The sequence below is a fragment of the Macaca thibetana genome, chromosome 6, assembly GCF_024542745.1.
Source record: "Macaca thibetana thibetana isolate TM-01 chromosome 6, ASM2454274v1, whole genome shotgun sequence".
Classification (NCBI taxonomy): Eukaryota; Metazoa; Chordata; class Mammalia; order Primates; family Cercopithecidae; genus Macaca; species Macaca thibetana.
In genome coordinates this window covers 87,919,297-87,932,597 of record NC_065583.1, presented here as the reverse complement: position 1 = coordinate 87,932,597, position 13,301 = coordinate 87,919,297, and the positions used below count along the sequence as shown (strand labels likewise).

The 13,301-nt window shown below is 49.9% G+C and overlaps 1 protein-coding gene across 4 annotated transcripts; it reads left to right on the top strand.

The window, feature by feature from the left end:
- The first annotated feature begins 465 nt into the window (after nucleotides 1-465).
- Nucleotides 466-12,900, top strand: NR2F1 (nuclear receptor subfamily 2 group F member 1). Of its 4 annotated transcripts, XM_050794308.1 has the most exons (4): nucleotides 2,650-3,714; nucleotides 5,378-5,486; nucleotides 6,162-6,689; nucleotides 11,837-12,900. In XM_050794308.1, the coding sequence occupies exons 1-4, from the start codon at nucleotides 3,252-3,254 to the stop codon at nucleotides 12,030-12,032; spliced, it is 1,296 nt and encodes a 431-aa protein (XP_050650265.1). In that variant the 5' UTR covers nucleotides 2,650-3,251; the 3' UTR covers nucleotides 12,033-12,900. The 4 variants fall into 4 exon arrangements, with proteins under 4 accessions (XP_050650266.1, XP_050650265.1, XP_050650268.1 ...); XM_050794309.1 differs by lacking the exon at nucleotides 5,378-5,486 and having other exon boundaries at nucleotides 466-3,714; XM_050794311.1 differs by lacking the exon at nucleotides 2,650-3,714.
- The last annotated feature ends 401 nt before the right edge of the window (nucleotides 12,901-13,301 follow it).

Sequence of the window (13,301 nt, the reverse complement as noted above, 5' to 3'; positions counted from 1 at the left end):
TGCAAGCCCCGCCGCGGGACCCGCTCCTCCCGCCTGCCCCTCCTCCCGCGACCAATCACCTTCGGGAATCGGGGTCTCGGTCTCTCTTCCTCTCTCTCTCCTCTCTCTCCTCTCTCTCTCTCTCTCTCTCTCTCTCTCTCTCTCTCTCTCTCTCTCTCTCTCTCTCTCTCTCTCTCTCTCTCTCTCTCTCTCTCTCTCCCCCCCGTCCCCTCTCATTCTCTCTCTCCTCTCTCCCCTCTCTCCTCTCTCTCCTCTCTCAATGTCTCGCGCTCTCTCTCTCTCTCCTTTCGTCTCCTCTCTCTCCCTCCCCCTCCCCCTTTTCTCTCTCCCTCTCCGCCTCCCCCCCTCTCCATCTTCTCGTTTGTTTGCTCTTTTCCCGGGACTGATTTGGCCACACTAATCTCCCCCCACCCCGCAACAATATGGGGACTTACTACTGTTTTATTAATAATTATTGAAGCATTGTTGGAGTTTGGAACAGCCAGGTGATTTAAAAAAAAAAAGAAGAAGAAGAAGAAGGAAAAACTGGATTGATTGGAAAGTTTATTTTTAAAATCGTCTTTGGGATAAATAGGAACCCTTGATTCCGATCGAATTTGTGGCAATAGCCGCAAATTCCAGGAGTGTGCTTTGTCGTCATTAAACCTTTTAAACCCAGGTATACTTTGGATCAAAAAATAGGGAGATCCTACCTTGTTTATAACAAGGATATAAAATGAGCAGAATCCAGACTTGGATTGTGCTTATATGTGAGAGAAGAAAACAATCCAAATCCAGTATATTTCACGAATCATTAAAATGGTGGGGGTTTCATTCCCGTTAAAATTTTTTCTAAACATTTTAAATGACACTCTCTTCACGCTCATAAAATCTAATTTTAAAAACTTTTCAGAAGAAATCAAAATAATTTCCTTCTAATTCTCCTTTTGCCCATCGCTAGGCATTCTCCCCCCCTCGTCATCCCTTCCCCCTCTGGGGTGTATGCGTAAGTGTGTGTGTGTGTGTGTGTGTGTGTGTGTGACCATAGACGACCCATACTAATCAGGTCTCAGAGTAAATAGCAGCGCAGGGCGATCTCAATGTAAATTGCGCTTGTCAGAAACACACCCCCCTCCCTCACTTTCTCTCCTCCTCCCCACACCATCCCAGTCTGTAGGTAGCTAAGAGGGAGGGGGGAAAAAAAGAAAGAAAGCAGAAGAGGAGGGGGGAGGGGCTCTCCAACCAATGGCGTGCAGGAGGCTTGGCTAACCTTAGCCTCCCATTTTCTCTCCCCCCGATTCAGGGCTCTGACCAGTCAGTCGCCTTTGATTATCAGTTGCCAGCAGCCCTTCTCTTGGCTCCTTGACACGAGCTCCATATAAGGCAGCGATCTCCATAGAAACGTGTCAGTTTCAATAGTAGTGTCAAAGTTCACTATATACAGACATTCGCGCAGATCCCCCTTTCGGAAACATTGCTCTGCGAGTCCTCCCGTTTAAACGCATTCAATTTTTGGGTCTCTCTCTCTCTCTTCTCCTCTCTCTCTCTCTCTGTCTCTCTCTCTCTCTCCTCTCTTTCTCCCCCCTCTCTCTCCCTCCTCTCTTCTCTCTCCTCTCTTCTCTGAACCTCTCTTCTCTCTCCTTTCTCTTTTCTTACATATTCTACTAGTTGTTTTCCCCTTCTTCTCCTTCTTTCTCTCCTTTTTCTCCCTCCTCGTCTCTTTTACTCCATTCCTGCAGAAGAGAGAGGGCTAAACTTAAAGAAAAAAAAAGGAGGAGGAGGAGGAGGAGGAGGCACCCCCTTCGTATTCTTCTTATCGTTATTTTATACATATATGATTTTTTTTGGAGGGAGGGTGTTGGTTCCCGGCTGAAGAGCACTTATTTAAAATACTAAAAAAAGAACATTTTTGGGCGATCTCCAGGGTTTTTTTAACTAGCTCTGTGTGTTATAGCAGAAGAAGCAGAAGAAGGAGCAAGAAAGAGGAAAAGAAGAGGATTATTTATTCGACCTACTTTGGATGTCTCTCTCGCTTTTCCTTTTTCCTTTTTTTGGCAATTATTTTCTTCTGATTTTTATTTTTTCTATTTCGCTGTGAATTCGTCGCCGGCGTGAATTATCCCGTATTTTTTTCCCCCTTCCGTCACCTCCCGAAAGAAGAAGGCAGCTAGAGCCCGGCGCCACCGGCACAACAAAAAGAGCAAAGTGTGTGATCTTCCTCGCCGGCTGCCTCCCGCTCTCCAGCGCTGCCTTCCTGAATGGCTGGCTGCGTCCGGCCCTGGACCTGGCCCCCCGACACCCGCGCGCCCTGATCGCCGCCGGCAGCCTCGCCCAGCGCCCTGCTCGGCTCACCGCGCTCCCTGCACTCCCGAGCCCGGCGAGGGCTCCCGCCGGGACAGCAGCGGCGGCGGCGCGGGCGGCCCCGGCCTCCGCTCGCGCTCCGGCTGCGGCCCCGACTCCTGCTCGGACTCCGGCCCGGGCCCGGGCTCCTCCAGCGGCGCTCGCCGCAGCAGCTCCGGCGGCAGCTCCAGCGGCGCCTGCAGCCGCGACCTCCTCCTCCGCCGCCGCCGCCGCCGCCTCCGCCCTCGCCGGCTTCCTCTATGTCGGCTCAGCCAGCGCGCTGCGCGTAGCCCGAGCGGCCGGCGGGCGGGCGGGCGGGCGCCCGGCGCGGGTGAGCGAGTGTGTGTGCGAGTGTGTGTGTGCGCGGGGGTGCGGGCGAGGCGGAGGGCGAGTCTGTGCGCGCGCCGTGGCCCATGCCCGCCGCCCCCGGCGCTGCGCCCCGCGCCGCTCCCGGCTGCCGCCTGTGCCATTTCTGATTTTGCAACTTGGGGAAGAAGAAAAAAGCGAGAGAAGGGAGCTTGCTCGCCGGGGGGTGGGGAGGGGGGAAGGAGAGCGCGGCCCCCCCAGGAACGGAGCGCGGGGGGAGCGGGCGAGGGGAGCAGGGGTGTTGGGGGGGGAGCCTGAGAGCCTGGGGGGGCTGCAAAAAGAGAGAAAGAAAACAGCAGGAACCACAACAAAACGCCAGCAGGGCGGGCGGGCGCGCAGCAGCAGCGGGGCGGCCGAGGCAGTAGCGGCGGCAGCGGCGGCGGCGGCGGAGGCAGCGGCCGGTGCCCGGCTCGGGCTCGGCTCCTGCGACCCCGGGGCGCCCGGCGGGCCCCCCGCCCCCTCCCCCTCCCCCCTTCCCCTTCCCCTTCCCCTCCCAGCGCGCCGGCGCGCCCCGCGGCCCTCGGCGAGCAGCTCGGCTCCCCCCAGCGCTCCCCGGGCCCAAAGATATGGCAATGGTAGTTAGCAGCTGGCGAGATCCGCAGGACGACGTGGCCGGGGGCAACCCCGGCGGCCCCAACCCCGCAGCGCAGGCGGCCCGCGGCGGCGGCGGCGGCGCCGGCGAGCAGCAGCAGCAGGCGGGCTCGGGCGCGCCGCACACGCCGCAGACCCCGGGCCAGCCCGGAGCGCCCGCCACCCCCGGCACGGCGGGGGACAAGGGCCAGGGCCCGCCCGGTTCGGGCCAGAGCCAGCAGCACATCGAGTGCGTGGTGTGCGGGGACAAGTCGAGCGGCAAGCACTACGGCCAATTCACCTGCGAGGGCTGCAAAAGTTTCTTCAAGAGGAGCGTCCGCAGGAACTTAACTTACACATGCCGTGCCAACAGGAACTGTCCCATCGACCAGCACCACCGCAACCAGTGCCAATACTGCCGCCTCAAGAAGTGCCTCAAAGTGGGCATGAGGCGGGAAGGTGAATATTTCTTCTCTGCTTCTCTCCCCGCGCTTCGCCCGCCTCCCTGGCTCTTTCTTTCTTTCTCGCCCGGGTGGTTGCTGTGTGGGGCTGGGGCTCCTGTGGTCCCGGCCTGTCCCAGCTTCCCTTCTCCCCGCTGCCTTCCTCCCCCGGCGTCTCCCCCCGCCCTCCCCAGCTCACTGCCGCTGCCTCCCCCTCCCGGCCTGCGCTCCTCTCCCCAGCTCCCCCACCCCGCCCGCTGCCTGCTCAGGATTGTGTCCCTGAGATCGTGAGCTGTGGCTTAAAATCCCCCTTCTTCCCTCTGTCTTGGATGTGCTCGGTGTGTCTCTTTCCCGCGTGTGCGTGAGGCTGCTTGGGGCTGTGCTGGCATGAACTTGGGGAGGGGTGCTTATTTCCCCCAGAAAACTCTGTTTCTGTGTTTTTTTCATTACACTTTTCCCTCCACCTCTTCATACCCTTTATTAAAAATGGGGGAGGGTTGGGGTTGGAGTACCCTGAACCATAGATTCATTGCTGCCATCATCCTTTTGGAAGCTTAGCTTGGAAAAAGAGGAGTGAGATTTATTGCACTTGTAGGTCTAATTAGGGGGGAAGGGGGGCTTCTGGCCCGTTCACTGGTTCCCTCTCTTCTTCACGGAGCTGGGGCCGCCTCCTCCAGAGCTGTGGCCTTGTTTTCACCCCTCTACTTTGAAAGGAAAGTTTGTGACTGAACCGTGCTTTCATAGTTGTGTCATTTTTTTTAAAGCATGATACTCGTTTTATTTCTTCATCAAACTCCACCCTCTGCTTAAATACTGCATACAAATTACAATTTACAACGGCATTTACCGATCCTTCTGATTTGGCCATAATGCATAGACTGCAGCTGGCATGAGCTTCCACATCATTTAATCCCTGTGTTGTATGGCTTTGTTTTTTAAAAAAACACAACTTTTGATGTTGTATTTGGATATGCTTCATGTTCATGTGGCAAGAGATGCAGTACTTTTCTTATAACTATATTTAGCCGTTTACAGTTAAACTTTATCTCTTGACAATCATTAAAGATGTCTTATAGTCAAATTAGCGAACCAGTCAATTTTGCAGAATGCAGATTACTCCTTCTTGTAATTGACTTTAAAATTATATTTTATATGCCACAAGAAAAGAAATTGAATTCCTTCAGATCTTAAGGAGCAGACAAATATGACTACTTCATTTCTAGCTCCAGGGAGATTTTGTAGGCATCTGAAAGAAAAAAAAAAAAAAAAAAAAACAACTTTGAATTGTACTCTCACTTAATTGAAAAATAACTGCCAAGTTCAAAACTATAATTAGAAAAAAGTATTCTAGCCATTATGTTTCAAGAGCTTAAATTGCACTGGAACTTGCATTAAAATTAGAATCAAAGCAAACTTCAGAAAATAGAGCAAAACCTGAAATAAGACAGCTACATGTACATGAACATATCTATATTAATTTGTTGGGGGGAAGAGTTCAGTAGCCCTAACTTTTCCTAAAGTTGTCTTTGTTTACATGGCAATTTAAAACGCTGGCACTGTTGAAGTAAAACATACACATTAAAAAAAAAAAAAAAAAAAAAAAAAACTTTGGTCAGCTTTAAGAACTCAAAGCATGCTTACGTTTTGCATTCAGATGGTTAATGAATCCAGTGTTTTTGCAGTTGAAAGCTCGTGCATTCACTGGGCAAAAGCTGGCTGCAGGTTGCAGTGGCACCGCGCAGGACAGACATTAATTATATTTCCTACTTTTTTCAATAATGTTTGGCTACTGTAAGTTCAACTTTTTTTCTTGAAAATTTTCAATTTTCTGTTGCTTTTAATAGTGAGAACTTTGTATGGGGCGACGGGGAGGAGAGGAGAAGGGAGGGGCGCAGGATACTTGTTCTCTACTCAAAAGTTGTAAGTGGTTAGTAGGATATGTAACTTGTGTCTATTTTAAGAATTATTCTATAGCATTTTAAGAGAATGTGGAAACATTTTATCAGCAAAACGCTGCTTGCTTGCAAATGAGGAGGCCGCTAGGCATTTGCCTAGAACCACAACCTTTCTCCGGTTTCGCCTTTTTTTAACCTTGATTTTTTTTCCCCCCATTCTGGAGGGGTGAGTGGGGTTTCATTTATCTGTGTGTTCCCCCTTGGTGGCTTAGGGGTTGGGTGACACTTTCTTGACCTTGCCAGGGTGGGGGCCCTGTAGTCAGGCCTAGCTCCGGCGGGGCTGAGGTGGCCAAGGGCTCAGGCGATGGCTGGACACATCGAGCTGTGGAGCTGGAGGGCCTCACCCCAGATCTCCTAGCGGTGTGGACTGTGAGAGCGAGCCGGAGAAGATGCGCGGGGCGCGTGTGGCTGCGGGAAGAGCTTCTGCATTGTGTTGGGTACGCTGCGGCGCGGCAATGTTCGCAAGCCCCCTGGATGCACATTGCCTCTTTTCTCTCTTTCTTTTTGTCAGCGGTTCAGCGAGGAAGAATGCCTCCAACCCAGCCCAATCCAGGCCAGTACGCACTCACCAACGGGGACCCCCTCAACGGCCACTGCTACCTGTCCGGCTACATCTCGCTGCTGCTGCGCGCCGAGCCCTACCCCACGTCGCGCTACGGCAGCCAGTGCATGCAGCCCAACAACATTATGGGCATCGAGAACATCTGCGAGCTGGCGGCGCGCCTGCTCTTCAGCGCCGTCGAGTGGGCCCGCAACATCCCCTTCTTCCCGGATCTGCAGATCACCGACCAGGTGTCCCTGCTACGCCTCACCTGGAGCGAGCTGTTCGTGCTCAACGCGGCCCAGTGCTCTATGCCGCTGCACGTGGCGCCGCTGCTGGCCGCCGCCGGCCTGCACGCCTCGCCCATGTCCGCCGACCGCGTCGTGGCCTTCATGGACCACATCCGCATCTTCCAGGAGCAGGTGGAGAAGCTCAAGGCGCTGCACGTCGACTCGGCCGAGTACAGCTGCCTCAAAGCCATCGTGCTGTTCACGTCAGGTGAGGCTGCGGTCGCGGGGAGGGCAGGCCGCGCCGGCGGCGAGCGCAGGCCCAGCGCCGCCCGGGCCTGGCCTTCGGAGCCTCCCGCGCAGCCGGTGCGTGTCGGGTCGGGCCCTCGCTGTGCACTGAGCCTGGCCGGGGTCTGTGACCCCCGCGCGGGGACCGGCCAGCCGCGCCGCTGCCATCTTGGGAGCGCGGCGGTGCGGTAACCGAGGCGGCGCGGGTGCGGCCGGCGGGCGGCCGGGCCTGGTCGCGCGGACCCCTACCTGGGGCCGCGGCTGCCGCGGGTGTGTGTCTGAGGCGGGGGGGGGCCGGGGGGCGGTGCTGTGGATCCGTCTGGCTGCGTGTGTGTGTGTGTGTGTGTGTGTGTGTGTGTGTGTGTGTGTGTGTGTGTGTGTGTGTGTGTGTGTGTGTGGTGCGTGTTATGTGTGAGCCAGAGCTCAGCGTTTCTGGGGGAGGCGAGGGAAGGAAGAGAACGTGGGAATGTGGCTTCTTACCCTTTGTGGCACGCTCCTTGGATGAGTTTCCCGACACAGAGAGACACAGAGAGAGGTGGAAAGAGAAGAATACGCACAAATAAATCATAAATAATCCCGCTTTATCGCTGCCTGATTTTCCCTTATCGGAAACCATTCATGTTTGCAGTTGCTGAGGTTATTGAGGGTCGTAAAAAACGGATTCGATCTAAACAAGAAAGATAAAAAACAAAGGCAATACTGTAGAACCCGCAAGTATGGGAGGATTCCCCGCCTGGAGATGAATTCCAAAGCTATGCAAAACACATGAAGGTTGGAAATTTAACAGAGTGACTTTAAAAATATCAAATTATGTGTAGGCAGTGGTAACATGTATGTTAACAATTTCTCTTATGATAGATGGTTCAAATTAACTTCCAGGAAAGTGCATTAACGTTTCCTTTGAAGGGCTCTGGTCTGAGCCTCTGAGAACATTGCCGGCTTTTTATTATTATAACATGCAAGAGGGAAACATATAAACACCCAGGACAGCAGGTAATGGGGAGAAATAGAAACAAAGCCAGAGAGGACGCTGGTGGGAAGTAGTGCTGCTTACACTGGGTCTTGGGCCCTGACCACTGTGAGTAGGGTTAGCTGCAGTTTTACCACCATTATTGGCAGTATTGTTTTTAATTCCTCCATTCGGAGAACAAATAAACCATCCCAATAAATCTGTCCTAAAGCCAGGCTTTCCAATGGCCAAATTAAAACCATTCTTGAACAGAGATACCAAAATCCCTTTCCTAAGGCCTTGTTGAACAGTAAGCAATGGTATAATCTATCAATATTTCTTGGCTTTCATGCGTGAAGAATCGTATTTACATTGTATTAAAATGACTCTTAAATTTGCACAATATTGTAATGTAGCAAATGTAGTATTAATATCGATCTGAACAGCAGATAATTTATTTAGACAAGAGCATCTCATTTGTATGCAGGGTGGCCAGAACCATGGACTTGGACTGCCCCCCTTTTACTTTCAGTGCAAATGCAGGTCTGCAAGTGAGAGAGGGAGTTATTCTTTCCAAGAGGATAAAGTGCAAACCTTAAAACAAATGGAAGATTTATGGAATAGTCTCCTCTGTGTTTGAATGCATTTTATCTTAATAAGTCTTCTTGATGGAAACGTGTTTTTCAAAAGTGACAAAGAGCCTGGGAAGCAGCAACCAGGCTGCCTCAGCTCTGGCAGGCCTGGGGCCTGGCTGGCTGTCTACTACTGGGCTCTTTAGCCAAATTCATCAGGAAGCAAGCCAGTGTCAGGGAAGCTGGGGTTTGAAAATCTCATCCAGCGAGGTGTCTTGAAGCAGAAATGCGACTTGGAACTGGACAGACGTCTTCTCAGGAAAGGTCTCTCCTCTCTTTTCCTTATACCCCCTAAGGTTCTTTGAACCCCCTTGACTTTGCTAATCTCATGCCCTTTCCCAGAGAGAGGTGAAGACTGTGCAGGCTTCGGGCAAGCATTGTGGAATTATTCATGCTTTTCTTTTAACTTTCCATACTAAAACATTCCTGTGAAAAGTGTTCATTTAAAAAGTTTTCCAAAGAAGTTTCTTGAATCAAGTCTTCAAGGTGCAAAGAGTGCCTAGAAATGAACAATAACATTATTTTGTTGGAAAATTGCAAGTAGAATATCTGAAAATGGAAATAGAGCTGTCAGTAGTAATTCACCCCCCCCCCCCCCCCCATGCAACACATTTCCACTTTTGACTAAACTTGTTTTGATTGCTAGCCAGAAGGGAATTCATGGGAAGCCTTCTCAAAGTCATCCAACTTTTAAGCAAACTTTGAATGATGGAAAAGACAGTTTTAGACATATTGTCCAATGTGGTTTGCTTTGGCTAAGTATTTGAAGCTGGCACAGGGGTCCCCCGTGGTGGTTTTCACATTTGGCCTCCGGATGGTATGTTTAATCCTTAATATTCTGGACTGCATCCAAGGACTAGGTCATGACCTGAACTTACTTTTTTAAAAATTCATTAATTCATACACCTAAATATTCCTTCAAAAAAATGAGACTTTCTCTGAAAGGAACCATCTAGTTAACATAAATACAATAAATCCATTTTCAGCACAATAATAACTTTGATTTCTAGTTATGGCAGCTGATTACATCTATATTTCCTGAACACTAAACTCTTCTGAATGCACAACATGAAATACATTCTCTGTACTACAAAGGCTAAGCCAGGAGGGCCTCAGCAGTAATGGTTATTTATTTACATAATTTCTTTTCCATACACTGTAGAAGAAATATCGAGAGTTCCCATACTGACACTACCGTATAAAAAGTGTGACATGGATTTTGTACATTATGCCTCATTTTCTTGTTTGGGGTATAACTCATGGAGCGTAAATATATACTGCATTGCACCCCCTGGTCACTTAGCTTTGTCACCACAACCCCCTAGTTGATCTGGGAGCTCATACCTTCTGTCCACAGTTGGGGGAATCTTGTTGCAAAGGGTTGAATGAGTTTCCAGACTGGGAAGCCAGACCAGAACCAAGGTTCCTGCAGGAGGGAAGCCACAGAGCTAGCTGGCTGGTACCTGGTAGGCAGGCCCAGCTATAGGCATTCGCCTCCAAAGGAAGGAAGAAATGGAAGCAACCGGCACAGGACCCAGGAAGGCCTTTCCTGGGCTTGTCTTTCTTGGAGCGGCCTGTTTGGAAGTCGGGAAGTGACCTTGTACTCCAAGGGCCCTAATCGTAAATGTCAGATAGATATTTTACTGAGCTAAGGGGATGCCATATGGATCTTAAAAAAAAAAAAAAAGGAAGAAATCTGCTGGGGTACCAAGGGGTCCTTTTCACATTGCATTGTCTAGGACTGAGAATGATCCATAGCATACGGGCAGATAATGCATGTAAAGCAAGCTCTATGTAAATATGGGTCTGGGTCTGAGTGAGGGTCATTCATCGGGGCCAGGTTAGCAAGCGGGGCCAAACTCAGGGTCCCTTCCTTAAGCAGCAAAGCCCCACAGAGCTCTTACTGCCCTGGCCCTAATAGCCATAAAGTCTCATTTGGCTTCCCATATCAGACCAGTGTGGATATACCCAACTGGCTAGCTGGAGTAATTAGACATCTGAGAGGAACCTAGTCTGTGTCTGAGGTCAAAGGAGACTTGCTTCAGAAGTTCTTGAATTATCACTAGTTTTATTTGTATTTTTGCTCGAGGCCATAGCCTTGTAGATGAAGGTGTTAGAATGCTTTGTAAGTCCCAGTTCTTGAAATATAAGGACATAAAGCTCAGAAACTCAGCAGACACAGGTTTCGCTTTGAATCATTTGTTGTGTCTTCTTAGGGTCACACTTGCCCATTCACAATTATACAATGTCATTTTGGGGGCATTGCCATGCATGAATTTCTTCCCAGATCTATATATTAGCAAACTCTGCCTTTGATCTCTAGTCAACCTCCTGACTGGCTAAGGGCTCCTCTGTGATCTTCCCGGATTTTAAAATATTTATTATTAATATAAGAAACAAGTGGGTATTTGAACTAGGAGAGGATGCCTTTACTCCATTTCTCTTATTCCATCTTCCCCTCCCTGTGCTTGCCTCTAGTTAGTTGATATAGTATAATCTGCTGCCCCGAAATACTTTTAGAGGACCAAGACCTTGGTTGACATGAACTAAGCACACAGATTTTGAGGTGCTGTCATTGTGTGGAGGTGCCTTTTTCTCCCTTGGTCCTGCCACCAAAAGCTTATCTCCCCCAAGTCCCCCCTCAACTCCCCACCACCCATGTCCCCCCCACCCCCCGGTTCTGAAGCAGCAGCAGCTGCTGCCTGTAGCCTAGCTTTGTGTCTGATCGCTGAAGATGTCGCCTTTCTGCAGCCTGGAGTAACTGAGTCATATTCTTCCTGATTATTATACAGCTTACAGAGATGTGACCAATTTTCAATTACTTGATCTTAGATATAGATAGAAGTGTACATCCTCACCAAGGATTTGCTGCAGAGTCCTTTCTTGCATAGACAGTGGATCTCAAATCATGTATTGCTAAAGCATGGGCTTCATCTGATTCCAGGCACTGCCAGCCCATGATTCCTTACCCCCTCCCATGTGTTTGTTCACTACACAATCTAGGTTCTCCTTGAGGTTTCTGGTTGGGGTTGTTTGGGTTTGAGAGGGGACTCCAGGAATCCTTTAAGAACTCCCTTCAGGCCGTATATTTCCTAAGGGGTACTGAACTCCCCCAAATTACAGGCAGAAGGGGTGAAAGTTAATGAGCATGGCCAGAAAGATGCTCCCTTGCACGCGGAGGACAGGTTGTTAAGCACAGCAAACATGGTTCCAGCATTGTACATTATTTAATCCAAAGGTGAAAGAGGAAAAACAAAGGGACTAGAGAGGTTCCTGCCTCTGCATGTGTGTGCCTGTCTCTCCAGCTCCCATAGGCTTGGTGGGGGTTTGATTTATTTTTATTTGTATTGTATTGGGGGCTGGGGAGAAGGGAATGAAGAAGGGGATGGAGAGGTATGGGAGGGTGAATTTTTCTTTTCTCTTTTACTTCTTTTTTATTTTCCCTTTTCTCCTTAAAGAAAAATAATGACTTATTTGTGCCTTTGCTATTTGTCAGCCTAACCGTGTGCTACCTTTCCCTGTCTCTCCCTCCTGTGGCTGCGCGGGCAGACGCCTGTGGCCTGTCGGATGCGGCCCACATCGAGAGCCTGCAGGAGAAGTCGCAGTGCGCACTGGAGGAGTACGTGAGGAGTCAGTACCCCAACCAGCCCAGCCGCTTCGGCAAACTGCTGCTGCGACTGCCCTCGCTGCGCACCGTGTCCTCCTCTGTCATCGAGCAGCTCTTCTTCGTCCGTTTGGTAGGTAAAACCCCCATCGAAACTCTCATCCGCGATATGTTACTGTCTGGGAGCAGCTTCAACTGGCCTTACATGTCCATCCAGTGCTCCTAGACCTTGGGCGCTTCCCACCTGCCCCCGTCCCCCTAGAGACTCAGTGGACCCACCTGGGCCAAGGACTCCAAAGCCGCGGGGACACCGGGAGGTGCAGCGGGCCAGGCAGGCCGGGCGGGAGGGAGGAGGGCCGAGACAAGAGCAGCCCACCCAGCAGAAATACAACCCGAGCTACAAAGCATGGGAAAAAGAGACTCTTTTAGGATCAGATCTGTGAGCACGTTGGCAAGGAAAAAAAAAAAAAGAAAAAAGAAAAAGAAAAAAAAAGAACCTTGTGTCTGTCTGGTGAAAAAAAGAAAAAAATTTCGGAAGAGAGGACCATGAGAATTTTAGTAAAACAGAAGGAAACTAATGGACCTTCCAGGATTTATTGTGGACGGATGTGGATATATTCTGTACAGAAACAACACATATGGAAGTGGACTGAAACCTATGTAGAAACACACACACACTGAACATTGTTATTCATTTTGTAAAATATTAGTCTTTATTTTCATTTTTTGTAAAATTTAAACATCGTATGCGCATAAAGAAAAAGGAAACAAGAATTAGGGGAAAATAACATTTTCCAAATAATTATAAAAAATTGTCCTGTGTCTATGTATCTATATCTGTTTTGTATTTTTTTCTGGTTCCAAACCAGATTTCCTGTGATTCTATACTAATAATTTTTGATATAACCCTTTGCTTCTTATAATGAGTGCGATATATGTTGTCGAGGCTGTTCTTCAAGAATTAAAATTGAAGTGAAAATTTAAACAAAAATAAAAGAATTTAGCAAAACCCATGTGTCTGGTTACTTGATGGATGTTATCCGTGCAAGAGAACTCCTTGTTAATTTCCACCTCAACTATTATTAGAATTGAAGGTTTTGGTGTGTGAAAGGGGAGACTTTTAAAGTCTACTACAAAGTTGGTTAGATTCATTTCCTAAAACCAAGCTGCTACTTTGGTTTTGTAAATGCAGAGGGCCAGGCTCTACATGGGCTGGGGTCCGCGGAGAGGCAGGGCGCCTTGGTTGCTGACTTCAGTGGTTGAGACCTTATGGGCTGCGGGCGGTCCCGTGCTCAGCTGGGCCAGGGAGTGGGGCAGGCAGGGTCGCGCGCTGGTTGAGTCTCCAGGCACCAAGCACCGGGGGCGCAGCCTGCTTCAGTTTCTGGCGGCGGCAACCGGGGCTTTACTGCA